The 13,545-nt window shown below is 44.4% G+C and overlaps 1 protein-coding gene across 1 annotated transcript; it reads right to left on the minus strand.

Moving 5' to 3' along the window:
• Window positions 1-5,366: 5,366 nt before the first annotated feature.
• LOC137341552 (ATP-sensitive inward rectifier potassium channel 8-like) lies at window positions 5,367-10,648 on the minus strand. The gene has a single exon (XM_068004727.1). It carries the CDS (start codon window positions 10,006-10,008, stop codon window positions 8,770-8,772), a length of 1,239 nt encoding a protein of 412 aa, XP_067860828.1. The 5' UTR covers window positions 10,009-10,648; the 3' UTR covers window positions 5,367-8,769.
• Window positions 10,649-13,545: the final 2,897 nt, after the last annotated feature.

Genomic DNA, 13,545 nt, shown 5'->3' on the forward strand with positions numbered 1-13,545 from the left:
CTTTATGTTGACTACCAGTCTTTATTTATATACCCCCTGTTGGCCTTCCTAATCTCCCTTTTTGCTTCCCTTCTCAGAGGCGCCGTCTTTCAAATGAGACATTAAACTGAGACCGCTTCTGCCCTCTCAGGTGGACGTAAAAGATCTCCACGGCACTATTCCGAAGAAAAGCAGAAAAGTTGTCCCAGTATCCCTCAGCTAACGCCATCAAAAACAGATTATCTGGTCATTTATCTCATTACTGTTTGTGGGACTTTGCTGCGCACAAATTGGCTGCCACGTTTGCCCACAAAGCAACAATGACTACACTTTTAAAGTAGTTCTTTGGCTGTGAAGCATTTTGGGGCAACTTGAGGGCGTGAAAGGTACCATATAATTACAAATTCTTTCTTTTCTTTCATGTTTTTATGTTTCTTACAATTTCCTTCTGCATTATCCACTAATATCATCTGCCTCTTTTGTTAAAGCCTCATTTTGCTCTGACTTCTTTATTTCTCCACGGCATCCTAGCTTCTGACCCACCCTTTAACCCTAGTAGGAATGTATTGGAATATCAGCTACTGGTGGTCCAATGTTTGATGAGCAATTTTTTTCCAACCAATTCAACTGGACTTGGTTTAATTTCATGCTACTGAAATTAGTTAATTGTCAGTCTGACACCATAACCTTGTACTCCTCTTTATCTTTATTTTCAATGTGAACCTTATTATGTTATCGTCACTATTTCCCAAGTGTTCTTCTACCTTCGGGTTGTTTACTTGTCCAGCTTCATTACCCAGGATCAAATCTAGTGCTGGAACTTTTCTTGTTGGACTTGCAAAGTACTGGTTAAGGAGACAGTCTTGGATGTATTCTACAAACCATTTCCCACCCTGACCACAAACTTCTATCTTAACCTAGCCTACCTTAAGTTTAAATTCCCCCTTATTATAGCTCTGTTCCTACTGCTATCCTCTCAAAACTGCCTACAAGTCTCTTCCTCAATTTCCATCCCATTACCTGGTGGTCCATAGTATACTCCCAATATGGTAACCTATCCCTTATTACTTCATAACTCTACCGAAACAGACTCTATCTGGGCACCACTATCAATAAAAGCTTTCCTTTCTACGGCTGTCTCTTATTAATAAGGCTGCCCTCTCCCTTTTTCACTTCACTCTCTCGCCTGAAGATTTTATAGCCTGGAATATTTAGTTCCCAATCTCCCCTTGGCTGAGGCCAAGTTTCCATCTTGATGACAGTGTCATGATGACATTGTGATGTGATCTAAGATGTCGAGCTTTCCTTAGGCACGTTCTTTAGGGGTATAGCTGACTGCAGACAAAGATGTGGGCCTGAGATTTTGTTTATGGGATAATGCTGCTGGTTTTATATGTGCATTTTAATGGAGTTACTGGTATTAGACTAATAGCTGCAGTGTCAGTTTCCCATCGACACTGGTTGAAACTCCAATTCTCCTGTCGAGGAGACAACCCCATGTTTGGATACATGCACTATAGACTTTCAGCAATTAATATCACACTTTTTCACTCAAAGGGTAGTAGAAATCTGGAACTCTCTACCCCAAAAGGTTGTGGATGCTGGGGGACAATTGGAGCTTTCAAGACTGAGATCAATAGATTTTTGATTGGTAAGGGTATCAAAGGCTATTCAGGAAAGGCAGGTAAATGGAGTTGAGGTGCAGATCAGCCATGATCTAATTGAATGGCGGAACAGGCTCGAGGGGCTGAATGGCCTACTCCTGCTCCTAATGCTCCTATGTTCCTAATCCTTTCTTTGTGAGAGCTGCCCATTCAATCCCACACTTGTGAAAGAAAGAACTTGCATTTATATGGTGCCTTTCATAACATCTGGATGTCTCAAAACCCTTCACAGTCAATGAGGTACTTTTTTTAAAGTGTAGTCATTGCTGTAATGTGGGAAAACGCAGTCGCCAAGTTGCGCACAGCAAGGTCCCACACAGGAATATGATAATGACCAGCTGTTTTTTTTAGTGACGTTGGTTAAGGGTTAAGTATTGGCTAGGGCACCGGGAGAACTCCCCTGCTCTTTTTCAAATATTGCTTTGGGATTTTTATACCCACCTTAGAGGGCAGACAGGGCCTCGGTTTAATGTCTCATCCGAAAGACGGCACCTCCGACAAAGCTGCACTCCCTCAATACTGCATTGAAGTGTCAGCCTGGATTATGCACTCAAATGTCTGGAGTGGGACTTGAACCCACAACCTGCTGACTCAGGCGAGAGTGCTGCCACTGAGCCATGGCTGACACCTAATATACTCCGAGCCGGGATACATTTTCGTGAATGTTCACTATTCAAAGAGCAGAGGGCATAGCCAGCATTCCTTCCTCAGCCGTCGGAAGCAAATTGGGCAATCATAATGCCTTTCATCCCCGTGAAATCAGCTACTACTGGGATTTGGACGGGTCGCCACCTCAAGCCAGAAAATGCATCTGACTTTTATAGGATGGAGTCCCAATGGACACCCAAATGCTGATTCATTCGGAGGTTCTGTTTCACTCTCTCATCATTCAACTTAACATTCAATGACATTACTTTTTCCTGGATAAGTGGCTGTTAAATTCATGCTGACATAATCACCAGTCAATTGGGATTGGCCAGCTATGCAGCATTAACATTCTACAAAAAGGGCAAATATTTTACCAACTGCAATGGATGGGAGTTTTTAAATGGAAGCAATTCAGCATTAATTTCCTCAAAAATAGGGTTATCAATACTAAATCAGAAAGTTTCTATAACGGGTAACCAATCCTGAAAGTCACTTTTACAGGGTGTGGTATGTTGAAAATCTGCTCTATTGTGTTTCTACGGAATGTCAACAGTTTTCCATAGGATCCAACTGGACTTGTTTATATCTGATGAATAGAATGAACATGGCATCCCATTGCTTTCCATTGTGCATTGTGTTTATACAATGAGCCTAAATTTAGCTACACGTTAAACTGGGACAACAAACCTCAAATAGGCAAACTCCAGTGGTGCTCCTCAAGATGTCAGTGGTACAAATAACACACAAATAAAAAATAAAATACAGTGTGCAATTCAAAAAGCAGTTGCAAGACGTACTTTCAGTTTGACTGAAGCAAATTTGAGTACTGTGGAAAAAATGTCAAACCAGCAAGTGTGACCCTAAACTGTTCTTATGAAATAAAATTGCAATACAAATTGGTCACCCATTTTCCACTGTTAAAAATTTCAAGCAACTATTTAACTCTTCCGTTGTGTGAGATGCCGGCCCCATCTGACGTTGTATATTCCAACTCTGGCTGCATCTGTCCCACCTGATTCCATGTTTTACCAGTTGTATATGATAGTTCAGTAAACTGCCAGTAGGATTTTATCCTTTATTTGCAGTGGCTGTAAGAACAGGCACTTGCATTACCTTTGATGTGTGCTGCCTTGTCGGCCTTGGCTCAGTGGTAGCACTCTCACCTTCGAGTTAGAAGATCAAGGGTTCAAGTTCCACTCCAGAGACTTGAGAATATAATCTAGGCTGACACTTCAGTGCAATACCAAGGGAGTGCTGCATTGTCGGAGGTGCTGTCTTTCGGATGAGACGTTAAACCGAGGTCTCGCCTGTCATCTCAGGAGGATGTAAAAAATCCCATGGCACTATTTGAAGAAGAGCAGGGAAGTTCTCCTGGTGTCCTGGCCAATATTTATCCCTCAACTAACACCTAAAACATATTATTTGGACATTTATTTCATTGCTGTTTGTGGGAGTTTGCTGTGTGCAAATTGGCTGTCATGTTTCCTACATTACAACAGTGACTACACTTCAAAAATACTTAATTTGCTGTAAAGCACTTTGGGACGTCCTGAGGTTATGAAAGGCGCTATATAATGCAAGTCCTTTCTTCCTCCTTTCTTTATTAGGTGATCATGATTATTAGTTTGAGGCTGGTTTTCAGTTCTGGTGACTATCAGAGCTAATGGGAGAGCAGATGTGCCAAAAACATTTCATCTTACGGTATTAGTAAGACTAACAGGATAGCCTATACAGAGTTCTCAGTTTAATTCACATGATTCAGTTGTAGAAGTCTGTCGTCTGTTACTGTCAGCCATGACACCCACTGCCAAAAACAGGAACCTCATCAAAAATGGCATAAAGAGCAGCAGTATCGTATTCCAAAGCAAAACAGAGTTTAGGTTTGAGCTGAGATTACTAAAACACTCAAGCTTTATGGATGGACTTATACTAATTACATTGCGGTTGCAATAGTGACTACACTTCAAAAGTGCTTTATTGGCTGTAAAGCGCTTTGGGATGTCTTGAGGTTGTGAAAGGCGCTATATAAATGCAAGTTTTTCTTTCTTTCCTCCTCTTTGAAATCAGCAGCACTCGATACAATGTCCACACTCAAGATCAGCAAAAACAACAATTGATTTATACAATACTTTTCATGTAGAAAAACATCCCAAGGCGCTTCAGAGGTGTAATCAGGCAAAAATAGCCACCAAGCCAAAGAAGGATATATTAAGAGGGGGAATCTAAAGCTTGGTGGGTTTTAAAGAGGGTCTTCAAGGAAGAGGGGCTTAGGGAGGAAATTACAGAGCATTGGGCCTAGCATAGCTGAAGGCACGGCCGCCAATAGTTGGGTGAAGGGAGGCCTGAGTCAGAGGAATGGAGGGGTTTTGAGCTGGAAGAGATTACAGATCTTTCTGCCATTAGGCCATTCATGGGTGGGATTTTTTATACAAATAAAAACAATTGTTATAAATGGAACCCCTTAAAACAAGGTCCCAATGCTTGTTTTCTGAAAATGTTTATTTTAAATAATCCACAGTAATTTCAATTTTTCTTGTTTAATACTGCAGGCATTAGACCAAGAGTCTGCTTTTGGACGGATGTGAGTTCTCAGCCTCATATACGCGGTCTTTTAAACAAAGCAGAGCTCCATGCATGCATACTTGAACACTGATGCAGACTGATGCAGACCTCTGCTCTCCAGCATCTAACTCCCAGTGACATTCCCAATATTGGAAAGCAGCTAATCTTACATCTTACATAAGCATTAATGTTAAGGATTAAGAAGTTGGCTTTGTACCACTTGCGTTATATTTAGTGAAACTGATATTACTTCCTTATTGCAATTTACAGGTTTTTATGCTAGATATCTCCTTGGGGTTCAGTGTCACCAGTCACTCCCATAAGGCAACCTCATGTGCCTTACAATCTGGAGTGCAACTTTTTCTGCCCAATATCTAGTTAAACAATAACATGATCCAGAGAACATTGACTCATTACACCAGTCACTGGAAAGATATCACATACCACCATGTTAATTCTCCTGTTTTTACAGAAGGTGAGTTGAATAAACACTATAACAAGACGAGGCACAGCTTTTGAACCAATAAGTGCTTTATTTACATAAAATGTATGAACAAACAGTACAGAGTTTTCATAGTGAGGATATATTTTTCCTTACACTCCTTGATATACGAAAAAACAATAAAAATGCAACTCACTTTCTCTCTAAACATGGGGTCAATTTTAACTGGAGACGTGTTTGGGATGGGCGGAGGTGGGAGGAAACTCCCACGGGAAGCTCAGTTTGAGGCCTGCATCATTTTAACTCCCAGGCCTAAGTTAAATAATCCAGGACAGTCTCTCATCCGAAGCCGGCAAGAGTGTTAACAGGGCTGGTGGGCAAGACCAAAAATCAGGTCGAAGCCCAAGGACACCAGGGATACAAGGGAATGGTCCACGGAATAAAATTAATGGTAGACAGGGCTTTGGAAGCTTTGGGAGGTAGAGACAAGTTTGGGTCTGGGGAGACTCAAGGACTCCTTGTGGACCTCAGTGGGGGAGGGGGGGAAGAACCCCTGTTCCTCCAGGCCCACCTGGTTCCCACAGAAAAGTAATTTTTGAAAACTATCCGTAGCCTATTCTCGTCATTCTGCGGACTCCCACTGTGGTTCTGCTGTCGGGGTTGGCCCCATGCAGACCTGCCGAGTCCAGAGGCTAAAATACAGTCGGGGCCGTGACTTTTCGACGTAAAGTAGGTCCCTACCTGCCGGGGGGTGGGGGGGCAGGGGCGGCCCTCCTGTGCCTGAATAAAGGTGTGGGGGATGGGTACATGGCGCAGCACACCTCCCCATCATCTTAACCCCCTGCCCGAACTCCCACTGTAGGGCACACCAAGTTTTATCCCATTCCAATCTTTGGGATGAAAATTGGGTGGGATGTACAACGAGCGGGCCATTCATTCTGGGAAGGTGAAAATTACAGCCATTAAGTTTTGAATGCTGAGAATGAATTAGGATTAGGGCCCAGTAATTTGAAAAACACGCTATATAATAAATGTAACTTATCTAGTATCTTGGTATGGAATTGCACACAGAAAAAATCAAAATAGGGGAATTGGTGGCTCACCATGTTCAAAGTTAAAGAAAAGGAAAGAGCTTACATTTATATAGCACCTTTCACGACTTCAAGATGTCACAAAGTGCTTTACAGCGAATTAAGCACTGTTGAAGTATAGTCACTATTGTAATGTAGGAAACACGGCAGCCAATTTGTGCACAGCAAGGCCCCACAAACAGAAATAAGATAATGACCAGATAATCTGTTCTAGGTGTTAGTTGAGGGATAAATGTTGGCCAGGAAAATGGGGAGAACTCCCCTGTTCTTCTTCGAAGAGTACCATGGGATCTTAATTAGTCTTTGGAACCTGGGATCAAATCCAGTCCCACCTGATCAAAGAAACATCTTTTTTTCCTGTCCTGTGCAATTGACTATGTTATTTTAATTTCAAATACAATCCAAGAGTTTCCATTGCGATACCTTACCCACTGAACTATCCGGTTTGACTATCTGTATCATATCAACTTGTACGAAATTACATTCTAGTTAGCATTTATTGTAACTTTCCAACTGTGTAAACATGTTCAGTATTAATTAATTGGAATTTAATAATCTCAAGCAAATGTTTCCTATGAACGTGTATACAAAACAGATCATTCATTAGGCTAATAAATAAATGCTAATGCATGGTGAAATTTTGCTTTAATTTTCAATGTTAGGCATCCAACAATGATATGTCATACTTAAGCACTAGCCTGAAGTGACTGAGGACAGCTGTCTAGGTTTGAGGAGAAGGACTGTCACCAATTTCTCATTGGAATGCACGGAAAGAAAGTTCATACTTCTTGTTCGATTGTGCTTTCTCGGAATAATAAATTAATATTATTTTCCTTGTTAGTAGAAAGTACAACCCAACAAAAAATAACCCAGAGCCAACGAGGGGGAAAAAAACTCGGGAAAATTCCTCTCCGACCCCCCCCCACCTCCCCTCATACCATTCCAGGTGATCACATTGACCGTGCGTATGTTAATTGTTAATCCACTTACCTCCCATGTGATGCTATTTGAAAGGAAGCCTCTTATGAACAAGCACTAGTTTCCCATTAGTCAGCAGTTAAAACTACAACTTTAGGATCATGGTGTGAAACTCTTAGGGTGGGAGGAGGGGGCCTAACCTCGCCCCCATTATGTTTCACTACAGTGTAAATCCACTACAGGGGCCAAACTTGGTTTAACCCTAGGACTCATGGACACTTTTGAAACTGACCTGGAGCCATTTTAAGTGTGTAGGCAAGCCTGCATTTTAGAACATTTATCTTTTAACTGCTGAGAGAGGAGCTCATTGCATGCAAGTCACCACAGAGCCCGAGCGCTCCCTTGGGCAGGAGAATCAAAGTTTCACGCAGTGTAGAAAGGGTACTTCAGAGCTGGAACTCAAACTGTAACTACCATTCCGACCAATAGCTACAGTATTAATGTAACTTAAAGGAGCTTGCAATACAGAATCCAATCCTACAGAAATTAACTGAGTTAAGGAATGCACTATTCTTAAAACAAAGGCAAATATCCCTGGCTATCAAGTTTCTGGTAAGTAGTTATGTACTTTTATTAAAAGGTCATTGGAAATTTGCAAACATAATCTTGTATTAACTTTCAAACGCTATTACAACAACAACTTGCAATTATATAGCGCCTTTAACGTAATAAAACGTCTCTGGGTGCTTCACAAAATTTGACACGGAGCCACATAAGGAGATATTAGGACAGGTGACCAAAAGCTTGGTCAAAGACGTAGGTTTTAATGAGCATCTTAAAGGAGGAGAGAGAGGTAGAGAGGCGGAGAGTTTCAGGGAGGGAATTGCAGAGATTAGAGCCTAGGCAGCTGAAAAACACGGCCGCCAATGGTGGAGTGATGAAAATCCGGGATGCGCAAGAGGCCAGAATTGGAGGAACGCAGTGGTCTCAGAGGGTTGTAGGGCTGGAGGAGGTTACTTGCCTATTTTGTTAGTGCTATAGTGCTGCTGTAATATGAAATCAAGTGAACTAGTGTAAACACAATCTGTTCCTACAAATAATTTTGTAAATGATATACATTCAACTGTCCAACCTCCGACAGAAATCAGAGCTACACCTAGAACCGATCCAAGTTAAGTTATTATATCCCAGCTCAATATTTTACGTTTTCGAGATATACCAATAAATCAAAGTGTCAACGTAACTTTCAAAAAACAAGGCGGCAAAAAAGTGGCTAGTACTGAGCGATTGCTTAAAGACTCGTTCTCAGTTAAATTATTCTTCGATTTAACCGATATGAAGGGGAAAGGCAAAGATTCCAAATGTGAAGTAAATGGTTTGCATATTAGTCTATATTGTGACCCTCTTTAAAATGTAAAGAAATTCATCTAAGCAGTGAATACTTGAAATCCTGATTTTGCATAAATTAAACTCTGTTATCAACCACATCAGGATTAGTCTCGGGCGTAAAGAATTGAACTTTAGGGACTACCAGAGAGGAATTGTTCCGTCTCATTGAGTTGTTCCGCCTCATCGAACTGCGCTTCCTCAGGGAGTTCTGGTGAGAGAGTTCGCTCTTCTGCAGAGTCTGGATCAGGATGGACGGTTTCTCGTCCAGTTCTCGGGCACTGCAGCGAGGAGTCGCCACCTTGATCCTGTTGCCAAACTTGGAATAATCCACCGAGTAGATGCCGTCCTCTTCAGTCACCATCGGGACAAACCGATATCCCCATAAGATCTCCTCGACTATGTAGGATGTCCTGGCCTGAGTTGTGATGCCCGTGGTCTCCACCACCCCTTCAAGTATAACAATCATCTCCAGGTTCTGGTTCTGGAGGTCGCTGGCCGAGATCTCATAGAGGGGGCTGCGCCTGTCTATAACGTGGCAGATGGTGAGTGGGGACACCAGGAAGATGCTGTTGGTGTCCATTGGGTTGTCCACTTGGATGTCGATCTGGTGAATGGGAATGACCTCTCCCTCGATGGTGGTGGTCTTCTTCACCACTTGCATCCTGACCGAGGCGCTGATGATCATGCTCTTCCTCAGGTCGCCCACCCTGAACATGAAGCAGAGTTTGCCGTTCCTCAACCCGATGACGGCGTGGCGACTGAAGATCAGGGTCTCGGCCCGGCGATGAGCCTGTGCCGTCTTCATGAAGATACAGCCCAGCATAACGGCGTTGATGATCAGACCCGAGATGTTCTGCGTGATGAGCACGGTGATGGCTGTCGGACACTCCTCGGTCATCATCCTGCCCCCGAAGCCGATGGTGACCTGCACCTCGATGGAGAAGAGGAAAGCCGAGGTGAAGGATCTCACTTTGGTCACACAGGGCTCGAAGACTGAGTTCCGATGGTGGTCCAGGTCTCCGTGGGCAAACGCCACCAGCCACCAAATCATGGCGAAGAGGAGCCAACTGCAGAGGAAGGACATGGTGAAGATGAAGAGGGTGTAGCGCCACTTCAGGTCCACCAGGGTGGTGAAGACATCCTGCAGGAAGCGGCCCTGCTCTCGGATGTTCTTATGAGCCGCGTTGCAAGCCCCGTTCTTGGCGATGAACCGAGCTTGGCGCGGCCGGACGGTGTAGCGGGGCTGCCGGACATTCTCAGCTGCGATCCGAGCCAGGACATATTCCTCTGGGATGATGCTCTTCCTGGCCAACATTCTGGGAACATAGTCTTGGGGTTACAAAGGTAATGTGGGAGACGGGGACTCTCTGGCAGTTGTTTCTGTCTGCAGCTACTGTCAGCCTGAATGACAGGGGCGACCCGGCAGTTTCCAGGCTCGGGTACAACTCCGATCTTCACTTGTCTTCAGGTCCTCGCAGGCTGGTTGAATGCACGCTGATCAAACGCCACAGCTGCTCAGGGAGCTGGACATTCGCCTGGTTGGTGTTTTGTCCAGGTGCAATGGGGAGCCTGGCACTGCTACCTTCTGTGCCGTGCTGTAAAGCTCCCAGGGGCCGCTATCCAAGAGCTGGGCAGATCCGACAGCTGCACTTCAGAACGCAGCTCAGGGAGAGAGTCATCGTTGGAGGGAGTTCCGCACATCCACACCGCCAGTCCCGGGGATGTGTGTGTGTGTGTGTGTGTGTATGGCGGGGTATGCCGGCCTGGGAGACGAAGTCCTCTGATCGCAATGAGTCCAAAGCAACTAATGCCACAGATTGAGCCGGTTTTCAACCCAGTTCCCGAGCCCCGGCTCGAACTTTCTGACGTAAATGGGAGGATCTTTCCCCCTTGTTCCCAGAGGCAAATCCAGAAAATTACGTCGGCCGTTACCATTAACCCTCTCAGATCACCAAAATCATCCATTTGTAGCATTTATATCCGTTCTGCATTTTTAAAATTTGCTTTAACTACTTAGTGAAACTGGAGTCAACTCTTTTGACTTCATTTGATTTCAGTCAGAGCTGATTTTTCAGCTTTCACCCTGGAAATCATAAATCCCACAGCCTCCCAGTCCAGTCAGTACCGAGTTACTGCGAAGTAATGGGGAATGGACACTTGGCTGTTGTCCCACCTCACTCCCGCTCTGCTGAATTTGCTCTGAGTCTCCTCTCTGGGCTGAGTCTCCCCAACACACACTGCCCGACAGACACTCCGAGCGGCACAGCCGACCAAATCAGCCGGCTTCATATCAATAACACATTCTGACCCGTCCCTGCCCACTCGGTGTGTGTTAAATGGCACTTGAACTAAAATCTCCTGCCTGCCACTCAAAGGTTTAGAGGGTGGGGGGAGGGACACGTGGGGCAATTTTAGGACCGGCAATCTGAAGGAGAGCGGTCATTAATAGGGGAGAAGAGGAAAGGAGAGGAGAGAGGAAAGGAGAGGAGAAGAAAGGAGTGGGGAAGAGGAGGGGAGGTGAAGAGAAAAGAAGAGGGGAGAGGCTGGGAGGGGAAGAGGAAAGGAGACGGGAAGAGGAAAGGGGGTGGGGGGTAGAAAAGGAGAAGTGAAGAGAAAGAGGAAGACATCCCACTTACCCACTCGGTGATTGAACCTATGCTTTGATTTATCGGTTCTATTGAGCAACCTTGAGGCTGAAATCTGTGCTGAGACTAAATTGGTTTTGCCTCTTTGTGTATGCAAAAGCAAGTCAAATTTCAGTTCCTCCATCTTTATAATGTAAATAATAAAGATAGTGACACATGCCCTTTACACATGAGGGAAGGGGCGGTGGAGGGAGGAGGAAACGGTCACATCACTGAGTTCAGGGCTTGCAAAGGAGGCAGGCGGTGGTCGATGGTTACCAGAATCGAGTTGAATCGTTCAAGAAGAAATCACTTTCAGATAGGAAGGAATTTATTGAAAATAGTTACATCCACTATAAACATTCTGGCTTCAGTTTTAAGTGTGAAATAGAAATTTGCATTAGTCGTGTGTGATGTCTGGAGTGTATTAATGATAGATAGATAGGTAGATGATATGTGTGTATATATATATATATATATATAAAGTTAGATAGATAGATAGGCAAATATGCTTCATAAATCTTCTAGAAACATCTATTGAATGAAATATATTTTATCTACAATAATTTTGCATGTAATTCTCTACATTTTATTTAACACACCTTTGAAGATAACCATGCGAAATTTCATAAATATTATCCCGATAGACAGATCGTGTTTTTAGATGTTTTTTTGGTTATGCAGGGAGATCCAGCATAACATCGGGCGTGGGGGCAAGAAAGGAGCAGCACCAAATCGATACATTCATACTGGAGGTTAACATTGGAGAAATGGGTGTGAAAGGATGAGTAAAATATCTGTGAGTGGAGTGGGAAAGGAGGAGCACAACATCAAGGAATGGGAGAGAAGCAGTTGGGGAATGAGGTGGCAGAGGAAGAGCATGGCATTGTGAATTTTGTTTTATTCATTCGTGGGATGTGGGCGTCGCTGGCAAGGCCAGCATTTATTGCCCATCCCTAATTGCCCTTGAGAAGGTGGTGGTGAGCCGCCTTCTTGAACCGCTGCAGTACGTGTGGTGAAGGTTCTCCCACAGTGCTGTTTGGAAGGGAGTTCCAGGATTTTGACCCAGCGACGATGAAGGAACGGCGATATATTTCCAAGTTCAGGATGGTGTGTGACTTAGAGGGGAACGTGTTGTTCCCATGCACCTGCTGCTCTTGTCCTTCGGGTTTGGGAGGTGCTTTCGAAGAAGCCTTGATGAGTTGTTGCAGTGCATCTTGTAGATGATACACACTGCAGCCACGGTGCGCCGTGGTGAAGGGAGTGAATGTTTAGGGTGGTGGATGGGGTGCCAATCAAGCGGGCTGCTTTGTCCTGGATGGTGTCGAGCTTCTTGAGTGTTGTTGGAGCTGCACTCATCCAGACAAGTGGAAAGTATTCCATCACACTCCTGACTTGTGCTTTAGATGGTGGAAAGGCTTTGGGGAGTCAGGAGGTGAGTCACTCGCCGAAGAATACCCAGCCTCTGACCTGCTCTTGTAGCCACAGTATTTATGTGGCTGGTCCAGTTAAGTTTCTGGTCAATGGTGACCCCCAGGATGTTGATGGTGGGGGATTCGGCGATGGTAATGCCATTGAATGTCAAGGGGGAGGTGGTTAGACTCTCTCTCTTGTTGGAGATGGTCATTACCTGGCACTTGTCTGGTGCAAATGTTACTTGCCACTTATCAGCCCAAGCCTGAATGTTGTCCAGATCTTGCTGCATGTGGACATGGACTGCCTCATTATCTGAGAGGTTGCGAATGGAACTGAGCACTGTGCAATCATTGGCGAACATCCCCACTTCTGACCTTATGGTGAAGGCAAGGTCATTGATGAAACAGCTGAAGATGGTTGGGCTTAGGACACTGCCCTGAGGAACTCCTGCAGCGATGGGACAGAAGAGGAGGAAGACAACTTTGGGGAATGGGGTAGGACAGAAAGAGCTGAACATTAGTGAATGGGGCCAGGTAAGGAGCAGCATAACAGGGCAGGAAAGGGGCTACAACATCAGGGAACAGAATGGGAAGAGGAGCTGCATGACTTCAAGAAATGAGGTGCAAGAGCAGAAGCGCAACTTTGGGGAAAGGGGGGATTGAGGAGAACTGATAGAATATTAGGCAACAGAGCAAGAAAATAATTGGCACAATATCAGGGAGTGGGGTGGGAGAGAACTGGCAAAACATCAGGGAGCAGAATGGGAGAGAACATTAGGATTGGAGTGGGAGAGAATTAACACAACTTTGAGG

Source organism: Heptranchias perlo, chromosome 24 (assembly GCF_035084215.1).
Source record: "Heptranchias perlo isolate sHepPer1 chromosome 24, sHepPer1.hap1, whole genome shotgun sequence".
In the NCBI taxonomy this organism is placed as follows: Eukaryota; Metazoa; Chordata; class Chondrichthyes; order Hexanchiformes; family Hexanchidae; genus Heptranchias; species Heptranchias perlo.

What these genes read in the sequence shown, in the direction of transcription:
- LOC137341552 (XM_068004727.1), bottom strand. Translation starts at nt 10,008, where the DNA reads ATGTTGGCCAGGAAGAGCATCATCCCAGAGGAATATGTCCTGGCTCGG.